Source organism: Oncorhynchus kisutch, linkage group LG10 (genome assembly GCF_002021735.2).
Source record: "Oncorhynchus kisutch isolate 150728-3 linkage group LG10, Okis_V2, whole genome shotgun sequence".
Classification (NCBI taxonomy): Eukaryota; Metazoa; Chordata; class Actinopteri; order Salmoniformes; family Salmonidae; genus Oncorhynchus; species Oncorhynchus kisutch.
The window spans coordinates 17,635,425-17,659,081 of NC_034183.2; the positions used below are offsets into that span (position 1 = coordinate 17,635,425).

Sequence of the window (23,657 nt, forward strand, 5' to 3'; positions counted from 1 at the left end):
TAAGACCACCATGTCTGCTTGTCAGTGTCCTGCTATTCTAGTAAAATGTGAATAACCACAATGTGGTGAGCTATATTAGGTGTGAATGTGGTGGGTGAATGAATGATATGCAAGGTTCACACATTCATAGCTCAAATCCCGTGTGGGTAGATGGGCTGGGAGGGGTTTATAAAGATGCTCAGGACTTTTGAGGACAGTCTGAGAAGAAGACAATATGGCTGCCACATCTGTCTTGCTCCTGCTGGTCACTCTTCTGCCCCCTCAAGGGCTCACAGGTAAGACCAAACTTTACCTATCACTTCAACCTATCACATGTCCACTCACACTTCCACTCACTCTGGCGGTTAAAAGAAGATGACATTTGACCTTCTAACCATGGACAGCAGAAAACTGCAAAGTGACACTGATTTGGTTGAAAAGCAATAACATAGAAATTCACATGATGATCACAAATTCTAGTCTTTGAATTTTAGTCATTTAAAGCCCACTGTTGTTCATTTGGGTTTCATTGGGGATATCCCTATGTCTCTACCAGCCCACCATTGTGAATGGAGAAAAGACCAAAACCAACTCTAAACCCTACATGGTCTCTGTGCAGGAGAGGAACAAGGAAATGGAAAAGAGGGAACATATGTGTGGGGGCTTTCTTGTGTCAGATAACTTTGTCATGACGGCCGTTCACTGCTACACAAGGTAATTGTGTTTTACTCTTATCCTATTGAACTATTTGAGGGAGAAAACTACTCACACCAAGAAGTTATAAGTGGTTCTGTGGTCTTTGTAAAAAATTGCAGATTTGCTTTATGCTGTAGAACAGGGTGTCAGACAAATTTTCCCCCGGGGGGCCACATTCGGTCTACAACTAGGTCTGGAGGAGGAGGGCCGCACTGAAAATGTGTTATATTTGCTTGCAAATGTGCAAAAGATTGCAAAACATAGTTTCCGATGCTGCCTGACTGTCTAGCTTTAGATGATTATTAGCAACCTGGAAAGTGGATACCATCAAGAAACGGTTGTCATTTCTACAGTTTAAATTTGGTTTCAGTCATTTTAAAGTATAAATGAGTTCCCTCCCCCCTCCGTTAAAAAAATATATATGATTAATATTATTGTATTTTCTGTAAATATTTTTACTCAAACCACCCCATCAGCCAGATTGGACTCACTCGCTGTAGAATGTTCTGTGTGCTTATAAGCTCAGTGAGTAGTATGTTGTTTCCTCTTCATTGGGGTGTGATAAGTAAGTCTAAGCTTATAGAGAAAAGGAAGTACAATAGCTACAGTGATATCCTCCAAGTTAGTGGAAATTCACAATCTATATTTTCAGTGAACTTTTGCTATTCAGTAATTGTTTCTTTGTCCTTGTAGTGGTGTATAGCTGACGGTTGTGGTTGGTGTTCATAACATTAAAAGTGGGAACATTCGGCTCACAGGATTGGTGTGAAAAGTTATTACATCAATGATTACGATCCCGAAACACACAAGAATGACATCATGCTGTTGGGAGTAAATGAGAGGGAAGTAATGAAGTGTGTGTAAGGGGTAAATAGAAACATCTTATAAACACCTATTCAAATCAGGTGTGATGTATATGATTTTATACGATTATCTTCCCAGAAGGGAATTGTGTAGCATACAAATACTGAATAAACCATTTGTAGGGATATTCTACCCTGCCTGACACAACACATTGTAGACAGGGGTGACTGCCAGAGAACTTGGAGAAGAGTCATACCCACTTCTATGATATGGTGGTACTGCTGATGATAAAGACTTTTGTCAGGTACGGTTATAAAGCATAGATAATTCGGAAATGAATAATAATAATCATAATAATATACAGGTATATTATATAAATATATACACTGAGTGGACAAAACATTAGGAACACGTTCTGCCCTCAGAACAGCTGCAATTCTTCAGGGCATGGACTCTACAAGGCATCGAAAGCGTTCCACAGGGATGCTGGCCCATGTTGACTCCAATTGGCTGGATGTAGTGGACCAATCTTGATACACATGGGAATCTGTTGAGCGTGAAAACCCCAGCAGTTTTGCAGTTCTTGACCCACTCAAATTGGTGCGCCTGACACCTACTACCATACCCCATTCAAAGGCACAAATATTTTGTCTTGCCCATTCACCCTCTGATCAAGGCATAAAAATCCTTCTTTAACCTGTCTTCTCCCCTTCATTTACACTGATTGAAGTGGATTTAACAGGTGACATCAATAAGGGATCATAGCTTTCACCTGGATTCACCTGGTCAGTCTACATCATGGAAGTTGTCCCTGCTACACTCGCATTAACATCTGCTAACCATGTGTATGTGACAAATAAAATTTGATTTGATTTAATGTTTTGTACACTCAGTGTATGTGTATATACATTACATGACCAAAAGTATGTTGATACCGCTTCAAATGACTGGATTTGGCTATTTCAGCCACACTCGTTGCTGACAAGTGCATAAAATAGTGAGCCCTGACCTCATCCCCATCGAACACGTTTGGGATGAATTGGAACACCGACTGCGAGCTAGGCCTAATCACCAAACATCAGTGCCCAACCTCACTAATGCTCTTGTGGCTGAATGGAAGCAAGTCAGGGCAGCAATGATCCAATTTGGTTGAGGTCGAATAATTGTGGAGTACAGGTCATCTGATGCAGCACTCCATCACTCTCCTTGGTCAAATAGCCCTTACACAGCCTGGAGGTGTGTTTGTGTCATTGTCCTGTTGAACAACAAATGATGGTCCCACTAAGCCCAAATCTCAAATCTCAAAACCAGTCTAATGTCTATTGCTCGTGTTTCTTTGCCCAAGCAATCTCTTCTTCTTATTGGTGTCCTTTAGTAGTGGTTTCTTTAACCATGAAGGCCTGATTCACGCAGCCTCCTCTGAACAGTTGATGTTGAGATGTGTCTGTTACTTGAACTATGTGAAGTATTTATTTGGGCTGCAATCTGAGATGCAGTTAAATCTAATGAACTTATCCTCTGCAGCAAAGGTAACTCTGGGTCTTCCTTTCCTTTGGCGGTCTTCATGAGAGCCAGGTTCATCATAGCGAATGAAGTTTTTTTCCAACCGTCGTGTCTTTGTGAGATGCAGAGTAGGTGAACGGATGTTCTCCCCATGTGTGGTTCCCACCGTGAAGCATGGAAGAGGAGGTGTGATGGTGCTTTATGTGTAATTTCTTACATTGTTACCCCAGGTCATCTTAGGTTTTATTACATACAGTCGGGAGCAACGTCAACTTACCAACATTACGACCAGGAATATGACTTTCCCGAAGCGGATCCTCTGTTTTTCCCACCAAAGGCAAGGTGACCGGAAACATGACCGAATACAAACAGTCTAGCTATTCCCTCCGCAAGGCAATCAAACAAGCTAAGCGTCAGTATAGAGACAAAGTAGAGTTGCAATTCAACGGCTCAGACACGAGAGGTATGTGGCAGTGTCTACAGTCAATCACGGACTATAAAAGGAAAACCAGCCCCGTCGCGGACCAGGATGTCTTGCTCCCAGACAGACTAAACAACTTCTTTACTCGCTTTGAGGACAATACAGTGCCAATGACACGGCCCACAACCAAAATTTGCGGGCTCTCCTTCACTGCAGCCGACGTGAGTAAAACATTTAAACGTGTCAACCCTCGCAAGGCTGCAGGCCCAGACGGCATCCCCAGCTGCGTCCTCAGAGCATGCGCAGACCAGCTCGCTGGTCTGTTTAAGGACATATTCAATCAATCCTTATCCTGCTGTTCCCACATGCTTCAAAAGGGCCACCATTGTTCCTGTTCCCAAGAAAGCTAAGGTAACTGAGCTAAATGACTACTGCCCTGTAGCACTCACTTCCGTCATCATCAAGTGCTTAGAGAGACTAGTCAAGGACCATATCACCTCCACCCTACCTGACAACCTAGACCCACTCCAGTTTGCTTACCGCCCCAATAGGTCCACAGACGACGCAATCGCAATCACACTGCACACGGCCCTAACCCATCTGGACAAGAGGAATACCTATGTGAGAATGCTGTTCATCGACTACAGCTCAGCATCATCAAGCTTGAGACCCTGGGTCTCGATCCCGCCCTGTGCAACTGGGTCCTGGACTTCCTGACGGGCCGCCCCCAGGTGATGAGGGTAGGTAACAACATCTCCACCCCGCTGATCCTCAACACTGGGGCCTCACAAGGGTGCTTTCTCAGCCCTCTCCTGTACTCCCTGTTCACCCATGACTGCATGACCATGCATGCCTCCACCTCAATCATCAAGTTTGCAGACAACACTACAGTGGTAGGCTTGATTACCAACAATGACAAGACGGGCCACAGGGAGGAGGTGAGGGCCCTCAGAGTGTGGTGTCAGGAAAATAACCTCACACTCAATGTCAACAAAACAAAGGAGATCATCGCGGACTTCAGGAAACAGCAGAGGGAGCACCCCCCTATCCACATCGACGGGACAGTAGTGGGGAGGGTAGAAAGTTTTTAAGTTCCTCGGCGTACACTTCACAGACAAACGGAAATGGTCCAACCACACAGACAGCGTTGTGAAGAAGGCGCAGCAGCGCCTCTTCAACCTCAGGAGGCTGAAGAAATTCAGCTTGTCACCAAAAATACCCACAAACCTTTACAGATGTACAATCAAGAGCATCCTGTTGGGCTGTATCACCCCCTGGTAAGGCAACTGCTCTGCCCATAACAGTAAGGCTCTCCAGAGGGTAGTGGGGTCTGCACAACGTATCACCAGGTGCAAACTACCTGCCCTCCAGCACACCTACACCACCCGATGTTCTCAGAACATGTGGAAACTCTTTCAAAAGTATTCATCATGAAGCTGGATGAGAGAATGCCAAGAGTGTGCAAACCTGTCATCAAGGCAAAGAATGGCTACTTTGAAGAATCTCAAATATATAATATTTTGATTTGTTTAACACTTTTTTAGGTTACTACATGATTCCATATGTGTTATTTAATAGTTTTGATGTCTTCACTGTTATTCTACAATATAGAAAATAGTCAAAATAAAGAAAAACCCTTGAATGAGTAGGTGTGTTCAAACTTTTGGCTGGTACTGTACATATATAAAATACTTGTTTTTCAAATGTAGAGTAACTGTTTCTTCTCGTCTGTGTTTCAACCATTGATTTCAGGGAGATTCAGGAGGTCCTCTGGTGTGTGGAGGGATAGCAGTGGGAGTTGTGTCCTTCAATGATACAGACTTTTCCAACCAGTCGAGAGCACCCAATGTCGACACCAACATATCAACCTATCTCCCCTGGACCAAGAAAGGAACTGGACTTAAATCAGTCAACTAAATGATTCATAAACACACACACTCTTTGTTACAGAAAATATTAACTGAGTGTATGTGCATGTGTGTGTTGATTTCCTGTATTAGTCTCAAGTACTGACAGACAACATAGGGTTATTATTTTATATGCATTTTTAGACAGATAACCACATGTTTCCATGTAGCCTAAGACAACTAAGAATCTCTGGTTACATGAAAGCGACACAATTCTCTGAAAGCACACCAAGCTTATTTTCAGTGCCAGAAGCCTTGGTCACTGTAGTTCATCTATCTGGTACATCGTGCTGCTAAGCACGGCAGGGTAGCCTAGTGGTTAGAGCGTTGGGCTAATAACCGGAAGGTTGCAAGTTCAAACCCACGAGCTGACAAGGTACAAATTCGTCGTTCTGCCCCTGAACAGGCAGTTAACCCACTGTTCCTAGGCTGTCATTGAAAATAATAATTTGTTCTTAACTGATCTTGCCTAGTTAAATAAAGATAAAATAAAAAAGTAACACACTGCAAACTTAGCAGGTGCAAAAACTGCTGCACAGGTACTGAGGTGACAGTAGCAAGGTCTGTCAAAGTTAATGTATCTAGAGTGTGGTCAAACATTATAAACCTCTAGTTGGTCATGGTTGGCATGTAGAGGTTACATTGGCACAGAATTGGGTGAAACACAGGAACTAAGTGGTACATCCTGTAAAGGGTTTAGAGAGACACTCAGCACTTTGAAACCCAGCAGTCTGAGAAGACAAGGACCTCAACCCCATCAAATACCTTTGGGATGAATGTGAACGGCAACTGCGAGCCAGGCCTAACCGCCCAACATCAGTGCTCGACCTCACTAATGTTCTTGTGGCTGAATGGAAGCAAGTCCCCGCAGCCATGTTCCAACATCTAGTGGAAAGCCTTCCCAGAAGAGTGGAGGCTGTTATAGCAGCAAAGGTGGGATCAACTCTATATTAATGACCATTGGTCTATTTACCCCTCTTTATTTCGCCTACCGACTTGGAAAGAAATTTAAATATACATTCAGTTATTTGGCAAAATACAGACATTGCCATTGTGTTGGGGGAAATAGGGATGTCTAAAAGCGCATTCTTATTTAACCAGCTTACTTAACCAGAATCCAAGATGGCGTAGCAGTTCAGACGTCTTTGTCTTTGTCTTGTCGTGTCCCGTGTATATATCTTTTTTTCTTTGTATATCTTTAGTATATATTTTTTATATTTTTAACCTCAATTTCAACATACTCTCCTGCAACCCACCTCACCCAATGTGAAATGGATCTGCTATTTTCTATACTTTAGATCCGGAATCCCCAACAGAAGATAGGCAGCTAACTAGCTACTAGCTAGTAGTCAGTTAGCCACTGCTAGCAGTCATCGGCTAACCTTAGCCCGGTCAACTCCTGCCAGTCTGCACAGTGCAATTAAACCCAGAGCATACCGGACTGCTTTTTCTCCACCAAATCTCCACAAGCTCTGAACCTTTTCACCTGGATCATTGCAGCTAGCTAGCTGCTATCCGAGTGGCTACTCTTGACTAACATCTCTGTCCTGAAGCAAGCACCAGTTAGCCTGGAACTAGCCTTGTGCTAGGCCCATCTCCCGGCTAGCTGAAGAGGTCCATCAGCCACTCCTTGGGCTACAATACCTATTTGCCAACTGCCTACATGGAGCCCTGCCGATCCATCACGACTGGTCTGCCGACCTAACCGTCCGAGGGGGCTACAACAAACTCTTTCATCGCGATGTCTCCCTAAGGCCCTTCTGCTAGCCTGCTAGACCCGGTCTGTTAGCTGTCTGAATCGGTATGTCTCCAGCTCGCCTAGCTACTCACTGGTCCCTATGATCACTTGGCTACGCATGCCTCTCCCTAATCTCAACATGACATGTTCATTGCTGCTTTGGTTAGTGATTATTGTCTTATTTCATTGTAGAGCCTCCAGCCCTCCTCAATATGCCTTAGCTAGCCCTTGTGTTCCACCTCCCACACATGCGGTGACCTCACCTGGTTTAAATGGTATCTCTAGAGACAAAACCTCTCTCATCGTCACTCAATGCCTAGGTTTACCTCCACTGCATTCACATCCTACCATACTCTTGTCTGTACATTATGCCTTGAATCTATTCTTCCGCGCCCAGAAATCTGCTTCTTTACTCTCTGTTCCGAACGCACTAGACAACCAGTTCTTATAGCCTTTAGCCGTACCTTTATCCTACTCCTCCTCTGTTCCTCTGGTGTTGTAGAGGTTAATCCAGGCCCTGCAGCGCCTAGCTCCACTCCCATTCCCCAGGCTCTCTCATTTGTTGACTTCTGTAACCATAAAAGCCTTGGTTTCATGCATGTTAGCATTAGAAGCCTCCCCCTAAATTGGTTTTATTCACAGCTTTAGCACACTCTGCCAACCTGGATGTTCTTGCCGTGTCTGAATACTGGCTTAGTATTCCTGAATCCTGAAATGTACATCCCTATTTATAACATTTTCTGACAAGATAGAACTGCCAAAGGGGGCGGAGTTTCAATGTACTGCAGAGATAGCCTGCAGAGTTCTGTCATACTATCCAGGTCTGTGGCCAAACAATTCGAGCTTATACTTCTAAAAATCCAGAAACAAGTCTCTCACCGTTGCCCTTGTTATAGACCACCTTCAGCCCACAGCTGTGCCCTGGACACCATATGTCTCAAGTAAAACTGTGAAGGACATCGCCGTTACTCTGGACCCTGATCTCTCTTTTGACAAACATATCAAGACTGTTTCAAGGACATATTTTTTCCATATATGTAACATTGCAAAAATCTGAAACTTTCTGTCCAAAAATGATGCAGAAAAATGTATCCATGCTTTTGTCACTTCTAGGTTAGACTACTGCAATGCTCTACTTTTCGGCTACCCGGATAAAGCACTAAATAAACGTCAGTTAGTGCTAAACACGGCTGCTAGAATCTTGACTAGAACCAAAAAATTTGATCATATTACACCAGTGCTAGCCTCTCTACACTGGCTTCCTGTTAAGGCAAGGGATTTCAAGGTTTTACTGCTAACCTACAAAGCATTACATGGGCTTGCTCCTACTTATATTTCCGATTTGGTCCTGCCGTACATGCCTACACGTACTCTACGGTCAGAAGACGCAGGCCTCCCTACTGTCCCTATAATTTCTAAGCAAACAGCTGGAGGCAGGGCTTTCTCCTATAGAGCTCAATTTTTATGGAATTGTCTGCCTATCCATGTGAGAGACACAGACTCGGTCTCAACCTTTAAGTCTTTATTGAAGACTCATGTCTTCAGTGGGTCCTATGATTAAGTGTAGTCTGGCCCAGCAGTGTGAAGGTGAACAGAAAGGCACTGGAGCAACGAACCACCCTTGCTAGCTCTGCCTGGCTGGTTCCCCTCTCTCCACTGGGATTCTCTGCCTATAACCCTATTACAGGGGCTGAGTCAAAGGCTTACTGGTGCTCATCCATGCCATCCCTAGGATGGGTGCGTCACTTGAGTGGGTTGGGTCACTGACATGATCTTCCTGTCTGGGTTGGCGCCACCCCTTGGCATGTGCCGTGGCGGACATCTTTGTCGGCTATACTCGGCCTTGTCTCAGGATGGTATGTTGGTGGTTGAAGATATCCCTCTAGTGGTGTGGGGGCTAAGCTTTGGCAAAGTGGGTGGGGTTATATCCTGCCTGTTTGGCCCTGTCCGGGGGTATCATCAGACGGGGCCACTGTGTCTCCCGACTCCTCCTGTCTCAGCCTCCAGTATTTATGCTGCAGTAGTTTATGTGTCAGTCTGTTATAGGGTCAGTCTGTTATATCTGGAGTATTTCTCCTGTCTTATCCGGTGTCCTGTGTGAATTTAAGTATGCTCCCTCTAATTCTTGCTTTCTCTCTCTCGGAGGACCTGAGCCCTAGGACCAGGACTACCTGGCCTGATGACTCCTTGCTGTCCCCAGTCCACCTGGCTGTGCTGCTGCTCCAGGTTCAACTATTCTGCTTGCGGCTATGGAACCCTGACCTGTTCACCGGACGTGCTCCCTGTCCCAGACCTGCTGTTTTCAACTCTCTAGAGACAGCAGGAGCGGTAGAGATACTCTGAATGATCGGCTATGAAAAGCCAACTGACATTTACTCCTGAGCTGCTGACCTGTTGCACCCTTGACAACCACTGTGATATTATTATTTGACCCTGCTGGTCATCTATGAACATTTGAACATCTTGGCCATGTTCTGTTATAATCTCCACCTGGCACAGCCAGAAGAGGACTGGCCACTCCTCATAGCCTGGTTCCTCTCTAGGTTTCTTCCTAGGTTCTGGCCTTTCTAGGGAATGTTTCCTAGCCACTATGCTTCTACATCTGCATTGCTTGCTGTATGGGGTTTTAGGCTGGGTTTCTGTACAGCACTTTGTGAAATCACATGATGTAAGAAGGGCTTTATAAATAAATTTCATATGTGAATTGATTGCCCTCCATCTATCTTCAGAGTTCGTACTGTTAGGTGACCTAAACTGGGACATGCTTAACACTCCGGCCGTCCCGCAATCTAAGCTAGATGCCCTCAATTTGACACAAATTATCAATGAACCTACCAGGTACAACCCCAAATCTGTAAACACAGGCACCCTCATAGATATTATCCTGACCAACCTGCCCTCTAAATACACCTCTGCTGTCTTCAACCAGGATCTCAGCGATCGCTGCGTCATTGCCTGCGTCTGTAATGGGTCTGCGGTCAGACCACCCCGCATCACTGTCAAACGCTCCCTAAAACACTTCAGCGAGCAGGCCTTTCTAATCGACCTGGCCTGGGTATCCTGGAAGGATATTGACCTCATTCCGTCAGTAGAGGATGCCTGGTTATTCTTTAAAAGTGCTTTCTTCACCATCTTAAATAAGCATGTCCCATTCAAAAAAAATTAGAACCAAGTACAGATATAGCCCTTGGTTCACTCCAGATCTGACTGCCCTTGAAAAGCACAAAACATCCTGTGGCGTACTGCATTAGCATCAAATAGCCCCCGCGATATGCATCTTTTCAGGGAAGTTAGGAACAAATATGCACAGGCAGGTAGGAAAGCAAAGGCTAGTTTTTTCAAACCGAAATTTGCATCCTGTACCACAAGCTCCAAAAAGTTCTGGGACACTGTAAAGTCCATGGAGAACAATAACACCTCCTGCCAGCTGCCCACTGCACCGAGGCTAGGAAACACTGTCACCAGTGATAAATCCACGACAACTGAGAATTCCAATAAGAATTTTTCTACGACTGGCCATGCTTTCCACCTGGCTACCCCTACCCCAGTCAACAACCCTGCACCCCCCACAGCAATTTTCCCAAGCCTCCCCATTTCTCCTTCACCCAAATCTAGATAGCTGATGTTCTGAAAGAGTGGCAAAATCTGGAAGCTAGACAATCTAGACAATCTGGACCCTCTCTTTCTAAAATGATCTGCCGCAATTGTTGCAACCACTATTCTAGCCTGTTCAACCTCTCTTTTGTATGGTCTGAGATCCCCAAAGATTGGAAAGCTGCCGCGGTCATCCCCCTCTTCAAAGGGGGAGACACTCTAGACCCAAACTGTTACAGACCTATATCTATCCTACCTTGCCTTTCTAAGGTCCTCGATAGCCAAGTTAACAAACAGATCACAGACCATTTTGAATCCCACAGTACCTTCTCCGCTATAGAATCTGGTTTCCGAGCTGGTCATGGGTGCACCTCAGCCACGCTCAAGGTCACACTCAAGGTATTCATCGACCTGGCCAAGGCATTCGACTCTGTCAATCACCACATTCTTATCGGCAGACTCAACGGCCTTGGTTTCTCAAATGACTGCCTCGCCTGGTTCACCAACTACTTCTCAGACAGAGTTCAGTGTGTCAAATTGGAGGGCCTGTTGTCCGGACCTCTGACAGTCTCGATGGGGGTGCCACAGGGTTCAATTCTCAGGCCGACTCTTTTCTCTGTATACATCAATGATGTCGCTCTTGCTGTTGGTGATTATCTGATCCACCACTACCCAGGCGACACCACTCTGTAAACTTCTGGTCCTTCTTTGGACACTATGTTAACTGACCTCCAAACGAGCTTCAATGACATACAACCCTCCTTCCATGGCCTCCAACTGCTCTTAAATGCAAGTAAAACTAAATGCATGCTCTTCAACCGATCGCTGCCCGCAACTGCCCACCCATTCAGCATCACTACTCTGGACAGTTCTGACTTAGAATATGTGGACAACTACAAATACCTAGGTGTCTGGTTAGACTGTAAACTCTCCTTCCAGACTCACATTAAGCATCTCCAATCGAAAGTTAAATCTCAAATCGGCTTCCTATTTCGCAACATAGCCCCATTCACTCATGCTGCCAAACATACCCTCGTAAAACTGACTAGCCTACCGATCCTTGACTTCGGTGATGTCATTTACAAAATAACCTCCAACACTCTACTCAGCAAATTGGATGTAGTCTATCACAGTGCTATCCATTTTGTCACCAAAGCCCCATATACTACCCACCACTGCGACCTGTATGCTCTCGTTGGCTGGTCCTCGCTTCATATTCGTTGCCAAATCCACTGGCTCCAGGTCATCTACAAGTCTTTGCTAGGTAAAGCCCCGCCTTATTTCTGCTCACTGGTCACCATAGCAGCCACCCGTAGCACGCGCTCCAGCAGGTATATTTCACTGGTCACCCTCAAAGCCAATTCCCCCTTTGGCCGCCTTCCCTTCCAGTTCTCTGCTGCCAATGACTGGAACGAATTGCAAAAATCACTGAAGCTGGAGACTCATATCTCCCTCACTAACATCAAGCATCAGCTGTCAGAACAACTCACAGATCATTGCACCTGTACATAGCCCATCTGTAAATAGCCCATCCAACTACCTCATTCCCATATTGTTATTATTTTTTTTGCTCCTTTGCACCCCAGTATCTCTACTTGCACATCCATCTTCTGCACATCTATCACTCCAGTGTTTAATTGCTATATTGTAATTACTTCACCACTATGGCCTATTTTTTGCCTTTCTCCTTAATCTTTCCTCATTTGCACACACTGTATAAAGACATTTTCTATTGTGTTATTGACTGTACGTTTGTTTATTCCATGTGTAACTCTGTGTTGTTGTTCGTGTCACACTGCTTTGCTTTATCTTGGCCAGGTCGTAGTTGTAAATGAGAACTTGATCTACCTGGTTAAATAAAGGTGAAATTAAAAATAAAATGAAAAACTGCTAGCATTTGCCTTTGTTTTCTGCATTTTGTGTTTTGAACTAGCAAAAAACGTTTCATTATTCACAGGTCTAATTCTCTGATAGCATGGCATGGCAGGCAGCACAATTCTGAGAACAAACTGCTCAGCAAAGCAAAGGCTCTTCAAATCTACCAGATTTAAATATATACATCTAACCTACAGTGTCTGTGTCTAGTGTCTCTGTTTATGTTAAAGGTGAATCAACAGTTGTTTATTCTTATGCTGTAAGTGGCTATTTTATGGTTGTAACTTATAAAATATATTTTTTATAATTTGCTATTCTGAGTAATTACTACTTCAGTAAGGAAATACACTCTATTCAGTGACCTTCCGTATGGAAACTGTCAGATCAACACATTGCTTCGAAAAAATGTATTGCAATTGCGAAATAATTCCAATAGATGGTAGGATAAGACCACGAATTAAATTTCAGAGGCTCCGTTTTCCTCCTTCCCTTCGCCTCCAGAGTAAAACTCCTTCGCGCGCTTCTTTCTGTCCCCTTCCACACTGCTAACGCAAGAGAAAGGACTGAACATCATTTGAAAAGATTAGTGTGAATTACTATAATGATGATTCATGTTTATTATGACCTATTTTCATGCTCATGTTTTGAAATGATACTTGATTACTATTTCAATAACGATTATCAATAATCCTGAATTTAAATTTAGTCACCTCTGGTCGAGAAACGTATTTTCCGAGTACATGCATTGTCAAATCGCACAAGCGGAGGTAAATGTGTTAACCGCGTGGGGTGCATGATGTAATTTATTGGCAGGCTGTGGAAACTGCGCTCTTGTCGTTTCTATTCCGAGGGTGTATAATCGCACTGTCATATCAGAAGTTAAAATGATTATATAATACATGTATAAAAGGGCTATAGTTATTTATTGTTTTGCTCTCCCAAAAGCAACACAGGCCTAATACGAGATAGATATACACTAGTTCAAAAGTTTGTGGTCACTTAGAAATGTTCTTGTTTTTTAAAAGAAAATCATATTTTTTATCCATTAAAATGACATCAAATTGATCAGAAATACAGTGTAGACATTGTTAATGTTGTAAATGACTATTGTAGCTGGAAACAGGCAACCATCACACCTGTGTTCCAATCACACATTGTGTTAGCTAATCCAAGTTTATAATTTGAAAAGCCTAATTGATCATTAGACAACCATTTTGCAAATATGTTAGCACAGATGAAAACTGGTCTTCTTTAGACTAGTTGAGTACATGAAAATGTATAGTTTAAGAAACAGACGCCTCACAAGTCCTCAACTGGCAGCTTATTTTAATAGTACCCGCAAAACACCAGTCTCAATGTCAACAGTGAAGAGGCTAGGTTGCTGGCCTTCTAGGCAGAGTTGCAAAGACCTCCCACTCCTCTTTCTATTCTTTTTAGAGCCAGTTTGCGCTGTTCTGTGAAGGGAGTAGTACACAGCGTTGTTCGAGATCTTCAGTTTCTTTGCAATACTGTACTCGATATCATCTACTGTATCTTGCCTATGCTGCTCTGTACCATCACTCATTCATATATCCTTATGTACATATTCTTTATCCCCTTACACTGTGTATAAGACAGTAGTTTTTTGGAATTGTTAGTTAGATTACTTGTTCGTTATTACTGCATTGTCGGAACTAGAAGCACAAGCATTTCGCTACACTCGCATTAACATCTGCTAACCATGTGTATGTGACAAATAAAATTTGATTTGATTTGATTTGAATTTCTCGCATAGAATAGCCTTAATTTCTCAGAACACGAATAGACTGACGGGTTTCAGAAGAAAGGTCTTTGTTTCCAGCCATTTTAAGCCTGTAATTGAACCCACAAGTGCTGATTCTCCATATACATAACTAGTCTAAAGAAGGCCAGTTTTATTGCTTCTTTAATCAGCACAAACACTTTCAGCTGTGCTATCATAATTGCAAAAGGGTTATCTAATGATCAATTAGCCTTTTAAAATGATAAACTTGGATTAGCTAAAACAACATGCAATTGGAACACAGGAGAGATGGTTGCTGATAATGGGCCTCTGTAGATATTCCATTTAAAAAATCAGTCATTTCCAGCAACAAAAGTAATTTACAACATTAACAATGTCTACACTGTATTTCTGATCAATTTGATGTTATTATTCTTTAAAAAACAAGGACATTTCTAAGTGACCCCACGTTTTTGAATGATAGTGTGTACAGTTTAAACTATGTAAAGTAATTAGTAACCATTTTAGAAAATCATATGACACATAGTCTTTGGTTGCATGCAATTTTTTTATGTCATTCAAATTGCTGCTAAAGCCTATAACTTTGTGGTCTTCTGCTGCCATTTATAGGAAATATTTAGCAATTAAAAGTTATTCAAATAAAGACATTGTAAGGGTTTTCCTGTGGTGAAGGAGAAGCGGACCAAAATGCAGCGTGGTGGTTATTCATGTTCTTTAATAAAGGAACTAGACATGAAATAACTAACAAAACAATAAATGTGCGAAAACCTAAACAGTCCTATCTGGTGCAAACACAGAGACAGGAACAATCACCCACAAACAGACAGTGAAACCCAGGCTACCTAAGTATGATTCTCAATCAGAGACAACTAATGACACCTGCCTCTGATTGAGAACCATACTAGGCCGAAACATAGAAATACCCAAAACCTAGAAAAACAAACATAGACTGCCCACCCAACTCACACCCTGACAATACTAAATAAATACAAAACAAAGGAAATAAAGGTCAGAACGTGACAGACATTGAGCAAAAAAAATCCCCAAGAACACAGTGGCCTCAATCAGCCTAGCAGTTAGAGTGTTGAGCCAGTAAAAGAAGGTTGCTGGATCGAATCCCAGAGCTGACAAGGTAAAAATCTGTCATTCTGTCCTTGAGCAAGGCAGTTAACCCACTGTTCCTGGGTGCCAAAGATGTGGATGTCAATTAAGGTAGCCTCCCGCACTCAGGACCTCAGACTGGGTCAAAGGTTCACCTTCCAACAAGATATTGACCTTAAGCACACAGCCAAGACAACGCAGGAGTAGCTTTGGGACAAGTCTCTGAATGTCCTTGAGTGGCCCAGCCAGAGCCTGGACTTGAACCCGATCAAGCATCTCTGCAGAGACCTGAAAATAGTTGTGCAGCGAGGATCAAACCTGAGAGCTTGAGAGGATCTGCAGAGGAGAATGGGAGATACTCCCCAAATACAAGTGTGCCAGGTTTGTAGTTTTTTACCCAAGAAGACTGTAATCATGTAATCATTGCCAAAAGTGCTTCAACAAAGTACAGAATAAAGGGTCTGAATACTTGTGTAAATATGCTAGCCTTTTATATTTAATACATTTGCAAAAAAAACATATATATTGTTTTGCTTTGTCATTATGGGATAGTGTGTAGATTGATGAGGCGAAACAAACTATTTCATCCATTTTAGAATAAGACTTACGTAACAAAATGTGAAAAAAGTCTGAATACTTTCCGAATGCACTGTAAGTCCCTTGTCTGTTCCACTTTGTTCTGAGTCTCTTCTGCCAGAGGCATTGGGTTCTCCACAGGTGTGTCCTGTTTATGGTCAACTGTGTGTTCTGCAGGTTCTACATCAGCACTTTCAGTTTTTTGCTCGATACGCCCATGACGGTATTTCATATCTGTAGAATTCATTGTCGTTGTCCCGTTCGAGTTCTTCCATTTGTCCATTACTTTTGTTTGTTCCTCTTTTCTTTGGCTTGGAGTTTTGCTGTGTTTAAACTTCAAGGGGCAAGTGGTCCTTTTCTTTTTTCCCACATTAAATCAATTTGTCAAGTCTGAATAGGGCCTAGGGAGAATATTATTCTGTGGAAGTCTACCTTTATTTTTCAGTGCTTTGTTTAGACAGATTAGAAATAGCAGGAGACAAAGAAGGAGTGGAAGTGGGACAGGCAGAAGCAGGAACTGAACCCCTGACTTCTGGGGCAGTAAGATGGCAAATTTCTTTGGAATTTTACCTACTCAATCATACAGCCACGTATCGTGTGAGGAACTTGGGCCCCCATAGTGATTCAATCCATCAGAACCACCATGAGCTTGCCGCCTGGTCAAACTGAGCAATCGGGGGAGAAGGGCCTTGGTCAGGGACGTGACCAAGAACCCGATGGTCACTCTGAAGAAGCTCCAGAGTTCCTCTGCAGAGACAATGCTCAGCAAGTAGACTGTTGTTTCCTCTTCACAGAGGTGAGAATCTGATGGTTGTGGTTGGTGCTCATGACATTTCAAGGCAGGAAAGCTCTGCTCGCAAGATTGATGTGAAATATTACCACATACATCCTGGTTACAATTCTAAGACATTTCAGAACGACATCATGCTGTTGCAGGTACATGACAGTGGAAGAATGCACACATGTCAGAATGTCTCTTAGCTTAGCACACCGTTGCCCAGGTAATATATGCCAGCAGACCTTAGATCAAATAGAGAAAAAAATAAGCAAACATATTGAGTTTGTTCAAATCCAGTGCTGTAATCATATATGAAAACCTTTTGAAGATGTGCATAATACTGCTTTGCATAATATCATATAGCTTACTTGAGAATTGACTGTATCTAACTACAGTCATATGCTCCAAATATAGCTCGTCAAAACTACGCCGAAAAGCAAAGCTGTGCAACAGATCCCTCTCCCTAAGAAGACAAGGACATCAAGGCCAACTGACATCCTACTGTACTGTAGCTGGGTAGGGTGCCACTAAAACAGGCGGAACTGCAAACCCACATCTTCTGGAGGTGTCGTCCGTCGTAGACAGAGCCTCCTGCCAGAGATCATGGGGGAACACTGCCACCATAACCCTGTCTATGATATGTGCTGGTGATACTGCGGCTGGTTATAAAGGTGTTTGTCAGGTATGGTCATAGAATGTAGTTAAGGTATAGTCTGATAATGCATTCATTATAGAGAAATGACTTGATTTGCAGAGTAACTGTTTTTAACCAAGTATTACAGGGAGATTCAGATGGTCCTCTGGTGTGTAAGGGGACAGCAGTGAGAGTTGTGTCCTTCAATGAAAAAGGAAACTGTGACAATCCCAAGGAGCCCAACGTCTACACAAAAGTTGCCAAGTACCTCTCCTGGATCAAGTGTATCATAAAGTATTAAGGAACCAAATGGAGACATTTGTAATTAATAAAATGTAATTTATCAAACAGAAAAGACCATCAGTCCTTAAATAAACTCAGTGCTGTGTGTTAGCGTGAGTGTGTGAGAAGAATATGAATGTGCTTGTAAGAGAGAGTGTTTATGCATGCACGTGTGTGTCTTTTCCATCTTTCACTTCAGACCAAGGGTATGTGCAATTATAATGATGACTTAGCTCTTTAAGCCAACAAGTATACATCTTTAGAAAGATAGCTCCTCTTACATCTTCAGCTGTCTTCATCAAACTCCACCACACGTGGAAACTTGTGGTCAAGACAACAAAGTAACTCTGGTTTCATGAAGGCGACACAATGCTTTGAAACCACACCACAGTTTCAGGTCTCAGACCAGAGGACATGATCTGTCTGTCTGTCTTCCAGTCTGCATTTCCACCTGCTTGCCTGTCTGTCACTCAGAGGGGATGAAGAACATTTCACAGAAGAATACCACCAAAGATCAAGATGAGTCAATAAGGTTGACAGCACAACTTTCATAGTTTTACATGTTGTTTTCATTGCGAAAAAGAATGGTCCCTGTCTTTACCCTGGTGGGATTGGCAAGGTCCCAGTGTCTTTCAAGGCATCAAGAGTGTTGTCCTCCTTTGTAAACCACTGGTGGTTATTGGTTAGCATGCTAACACCGGAAAGCATCGAACCAGAGAAGACAAGGCTCTTGCATGAGAGAGGGGGGATGAGTTGGCCTATGTGGTATGCACTACTGCAGGCTATTATCTGTCTATGATAGCTCACCACCTACATTCATGTGTAGAAGGGCTGCCAGAGTTCCAGTAAATGTAGAGACCACCTACCTTGACTTTACCGGAAGAAACCATACATGGATCGATAGAATTATCATAGATAGTCATCATAGAAGTGAAGCCACACAGTTGTCCTCAGAAAAAAAACTGTCTAGTGTATATAACGGGGCCAGATGAATCAGATCATCCTGGATCGTTTGACAAGCCCTCCAAACATGCACACCATGAACAAACTTCTACTCACTGTTCTCCTCACCTATCTGGGACATTCGGGTAAGTCTCTCTGCTGAACTCAATGGACACACATCAATGAGATTCTAATATTTGCCTATTACCTTACGGTTTAGTTCATTGTGGCTGTTTGTACTATTTCTACCCTCTCAGTTGCATTTGGGGGTCAAATTATCAATGGAAAAAAAGCCAAGAGGAATTCCCTGCAGTACATGGCCTCTGTGCAGAACGATGAGAAGCACATCTGTGGAGGATTCCTGATCACTCCAGACTTTGTGCTAACAGCTGCACACTGCAACAAAAGGTACAGTAGTAGCCTAACTCAATTACAACTGTAAATTCCAAATAGTAGCATATCATTACATATAGCATATCAGTGTCCTTACTACTCAGACTGATAAACACATTGTTCTGCGTCTTGTCTAGCAACTTGAGTGTTGTTCTTGGTACCCACAACATCAAGAAGGGCCTCGGGAAAGCTGTCAGATACAATGTGGAACGCAAATGCAAACCCAACTCATATAAAAATGTAAAGGATGGTAGTGACATCATGCTTCTAAAGGTAGGGCTTCAGTTAAATATATTTGTCTTCATATGATATGACAGAGTATCCTAAAAGTGCTAGAAGGTCATATACTTTCATAACTGCTAAACAGATAATAAATGTTTGTTTCAAGCTGTCTAGGGAAGCTAAATTAAGCAAATCCGTGAACAAAGTGAGGCTTCCAACCAAGGATAAAGTCCTCAAACCCAACACAAAGTGCCTTGCTGCTGGATGGGGCCTCACAAAAATAGAAGCAATCATTGACGACCTTCAAGTGGTGGACGTGGAAGCCATTGATCTGAAGGTCTGCCAGAAGCAGTGGGATCACGTCAAAGTTCATCTTCCTCCCAATGTCATCTGTGCAGGTGGATACATGACCGACAAAGGCACATGTCAGGTTTGTCTAACTGAATTTACATTCAATACAATACACACATCATACATGAAGATCCAAAGCAAGAACCAGTAAGCAATGTTTGGCATATAAGGTGATTATTCTCTTTCCCACAGGGGGATTCTGGTGGTCCTTTGGTGTGCAATGGAGAGGCAGTGGGAATCGTCTCCTTCAACATGAGGGGAAACTGTGCCTATCCCAACGTGCCCAATGTTTACACTCAGATTTCCAAGTTCTTACCCTGGATAAAGAAGGTCATCAACAAGCAGTCATGTTAGAATGGATACTTTGTTTGCTGCAAAATTATGCCTTTAGCTATTACTTATACCTGAGGATATTACTGATTATTTAGCTTGCTGTTAATCTGTCTAATGCATTACCATGTACTGTAATGGAAATAAATGTGTTCTTAATCATTGTGAAATTGCTCTAGTGATATGATTTGCATACACATCAGAAGGCATGCACTGTATGTTATACCTAAACCATTTTGAAGTCCAGACCATTTTTTGTATTTATTTTTTTAATATATTTTTTTTATTGAGCCCATCATGGCAAACTGTAATGCACAGAACCACAAACACCACACATTTCTAACATTTTCAACAACGGTTAGTGGTAGCATCTCATTGCACAAGTGTTCTCTATGCAATCAGACCAACAAGCAGAGTCATCATTTCATAATTTCACAATCAGCTTTCATCATAGACTTCACCAAGCAACATTTGAAACCATGAAGCCACAGCAACACATTGGCAAACACTGGGGGGATGAACAAAGACCCAGTACTGTCTATAACCACATCTAGAAAAAGTAGCACCCTCCCGCCCACCCTACATATTTATACCCACGAGGTGCATCATGCTATTTGCCCATTTGCACTATGGCAATCTGCTCAGTGGTTCTTCACGTACTTATTCTGCTCATCGCCTTGAATGGTAAGCTATGTTTCATTTCTATAACACACTAACTACCAATAGCACTAAACTGACTGCACCATGCAGACTAACATTAAAAAGTATAGCACTAGTTATGAAAAGTATATTTGACCAATTTCAATGCTTTTGCATACAGCGGCTCATATTCTATTTGGCAGTAATGAACAAACTGACATACAGTAACATAATTTGTTGCAAGCTATGCGGATATGGTAGCATATAGACAAAAGCTATTGAAATAGTCTTCTCTACTTTCTGTTCAAAGGCACTGATGGGCGCAAGGTGCCGAAAGTGGGTATTGTTGGTGGCAGAGAGGCTGCTCGCAACTCTCGTCCCTACATGGCTTCCCTTCAGTCTCGTGGTCAACACATCTGTGGAGGAGTTCTGGTGAGAGAGGATTTTGTCCTCACCGCTGCTCACTGTGACGGGTGAGAATCTCTATCAAACATTAACATCTCTCAGATTCTCTCAAACTAATTTCCCTTAAAGTTATTGCACTAGTCCTTCAAGGCAATTGCGCAAATAAATATTGCCTCCTAAATTCTTTCATGTACTGATTTTCAGGCGATACAAGGTGGTTCTTGGGGCTCATGACTTGTCAGAGGATGAAAATTCACAACAAGTATTGGATGTGGTTCGATCCATTCCACATCCGAGGTATGGGGACAACCTGGAGAATGACATCATGCTTCTCAAGGTGAGTGACATCAAGGACATTGTATCACCATGGAAATTATTGTATCCTAACTTGTCATTGTAGGTTTAATGTCCATGAAAATACATCAAATAGATTATAGAATCATGCAAAACTGATTAGAAAAATGATTATATCCTAAATATATTTACATCACACATATATGAAGACATACAGATAATCTATCTAGTGTGTTATCTCTGTGATCATTCTTAGTTGAGAGGGAGGGCCACCCTCAACACAGCAGTACAGTTGATCCCTCTGATGAATGGCTCTATGGCTGAGGGAAGCATGTGCACCACGGCCGGCTGGGGGGATATAGGCGATAATGGCACCCTACCAGACAAGTTGCAGGAGGTCAACGCCACCATCGTCCCTCCCAGAGAATGTGCCCGCAGGTGGGCAGCCGTCGAAATCTCCAGCCGCATGGTGTGCGCAACAGGCCCCAGAGCTTTCCAAGGCTTCTGCTCGGTATGACTGCACTGTTTTAGGCTATAACTCTATTGCTATAACTGCAATTAGTTTTTCCTGGTCGAGACAGGCTGTTATTGGCTACAACTTGGCTATAACTCCCTAGAGCCGATGTCCATGCTCCTGCAGAAATCAAATTAGCATAATACATAAATCCCCATCAAAATTCATCAGTTTAAGCTAGAGATATCAGTTTTTTGCATGGGCTGCAATCCACCATGTCACAGGACTGGTCTGAATGTAGCCCGGTACCAGTCTAAAAAAAAATATGAACAAATATATGGAAGTAGTTTAGCGGCAATTGTTTTTATATTGGTAAAAAATACATAAAGTCTAATCCTTTGGCATTGTCCTTTGTTCCTGGACCATTTACCATGCAGCTCCAGGTGACAGAGAACACAAATGGTTGACTCCTTAATGGGGTTCTAAAATTCAACATTCAGTACCATATTATCCTTGGTATGACCATCTTAAAACCATTTAGACTCTTAAGGTAACTAGAATAAAAGTTTATCCTAGTCAAGGCTGTAACTATGCTACTCCTCCTTTGTTCTTTGCAGGGTGATTCAGGAGGTCCATTGGTGTGTAACGGGATGTCAGCGGGCATTGTTTCTTTCTCAGGGCAGAGGTGTGCCAACCCCAGTACCCCTGATGTGTACACACGAGTGGCTTCCTACCGCCGATGGATTCAGACAGTGTTAGCTAGAAACCCTTAAAGGGAAAAAAAATGTATTAGTCCACTGTTGATACAGTCACAAAATGTTTTATCAAGCAATCAAGTTTTCAAGATATTGGACTCGCAAGAAGCAAAGTGTCACCAGCCCCAATATTTGGTGGATTTTGCCTTTAAGGTTTTGTGTGTGTTTACACAATCTCACAATATAATTGATCTCATTTAGACCAGGTTTGCACAAGGTGTTTAATGATCAATAGTTCCCTTGTTGCTGTTCTTATTAAAATTGGTTAACTAATTTTGGCTCCTGTGTCTCACTCTGGAGGACACGAGTTCCCTAAATTATTTAGCAAAAATACTCTGCCATCATTTCTTGACTTGATGTTCAAAGACTAAAAGCAACTACTGATTTAAAGTAAAAACAAAACATTAACATTAGCATTAGCATATGCAGACTCTCTACATCATTTAGGGTCTTGGTCACTCACCTGGTATGGATGGTCAGGCAGTAGAATCTATATATATAAGCTGACAAATGTTACTGACAGTTGGATGCATTGTTGGCTCCAGCAGGTTCCATCAAATTCCTACGAGAGTGTACCTGAGGAGCAGTGGTTGGAAAAAGTACCCAATTGTACCCTAGAGTAAAGGTAAAGATACTATCAGGTATGAAGGTATGACCCAGACCACATCAAATTAACAATAGTTTAATGATTCAACAGGGGCAGGTATATATACATACACAGTGGGGAGAACAAGTATTTGATACACTGTATATATATATATTTTATATATATATATATATGTATTTGATACACTATATATATATATATACATACCGGTCTGTTCAGGTATATATATATATATATATATATATATATATATATATATATGTGTGTGTGTGTGTATTTTTTACAGTGGAATTACCCTTATACCTTTTGTGTAAATGCCCTATTTGCTTTCATTTTTTAAAAAATTGGCCAGTTTACAGGTTACCTTCAGAGGTGTCTTTCCCACTTGTGTGGGTCTTTCCAAAGATGGGTCATAATAGTGTGTAGCCAAACTGTTCGATGCTACAGATGTTTGCGTGAGAAGACAGATTTTCAGGGTTGTCTTCTGTTCTGACAAACATTGCTGTAGCTCTGCCACCATCCACCACAGATGCGGAAGGCAGAAATCGATGGGCAGATGTGAGGGATTGAGACGCAGGCCATGCAAAAAACATACCTCTATCTCAAACAGACAGA

General features: G+C 42.5%; 3 protein-coding genes across 3 annotated transcripts; all 3 read left to right on the forward strand.

Annotated features, from left to right (window-relative positions):
• The first annotated feature begins 214 nt into the window (after positions 1-214).
• Positions 215-18,025, forward strand: LOC109897469 (mast cell protease 1A-like). Its single transcript, XM_020491959.2, is given in 6 exon segments — positions 215-275; positions 528-693; positions 16,751-16,892; positions 17,149-17,232; positions 17,234-17,416; positions 17,517-18,025. Coding segments are annotated over 6 exon segments (789 nt in total). The 3' UTR covers positions 17,670-18,025.
• Positions 18,026-18,124: 99 nt separating this feature from the next.
• On the forward strand, positions 18,125-20,053 carry LOC109897468 (mast cell protease 1A). Its single transcript, XM_020491958.2, has 5 exons — positions 18,125-18,738; positions 18,850-19,000; positions 19,123-19,258; positions 19,374-19,637; positions 19,751-20,053. Exons 1-5 carry the CDS (start codon positions 18,639-18,641, stop codon positions 19,910-19,912), a joined length of 813 nt encoding a protein of 270 aa, XP_020347547.1. The 5' UTR covers positions 18,125-18,638; the 3' UTR covers positions 19,913-20,053.
• Positions 20,054-20,363: 310 nt separating this feature from the next.
• On the forward strand, positions 20,364-22,708 carry LOC109897837 (complement factor D). The gene is made up of 5 exons (XM_020492442.2): positions 20,364-20,572; positions 20,838-21,000; positions 21,137-21,269; positions 21,483-21,737; positions 22,298-22,708. The coding sequence occupies exons 1-5, from the start codon at positions 20,518-20,520 to the stop codon at positions 22,451-22,453; spliced, it is 762 nt and encodes a 253-aa protein (XP_020348031.1). The 5' UTR covers positions 20,364-20,517; the 3' UTR covers positions 22,454-22,708.
• The last annotated feature ends 949 nt before the right edge of the window (positions 22,709-23,657 follow it).

Coding starts and splice junctions, on each gene's coding strand:
- LOC109897837 (XM_020492442.2), top strand. CDS start 20,518: ATGGCAATCTGCTCAGTGGTTCTTCACGTACTTATTCTGCTCATCGCC. Junction 20,573..20,837: donor TCTGCTCATCGCCTTGAATG/GTAAGCTATGTT, acceptor TTCTGTTCAAAG/GCACTGATGGGCGCAAGGTG. Junction 21,001..21,136: donor ACCGCTGCTCACTGTGACGG/GTGAGAATCTCT, acceptor ACTGATTTTCAG/GCGATACAAGGTGGTTCTTG.
- LOC109897468 (XM_020491958.2), top strand. CDS start 18,639: ATGAATCAGATCATCCTGGATCGTTTGACAAGCCCTCCAAACATGCAC. Junction 19,259..19,373: donor GTGACATCATGCTTCTAAAG/GTAGGGCTTCAG, acceptor GTTTGTTTCAAG/CTGTCTAGGGAAGCTAAATT. Junction 19,638..19,750: donor CCGACAAAGGCACATGTCAG/GTTTGTCTAACT, acceptor TCTTTCCCACAG/GGGGATTCTGGTGGTCCTTT.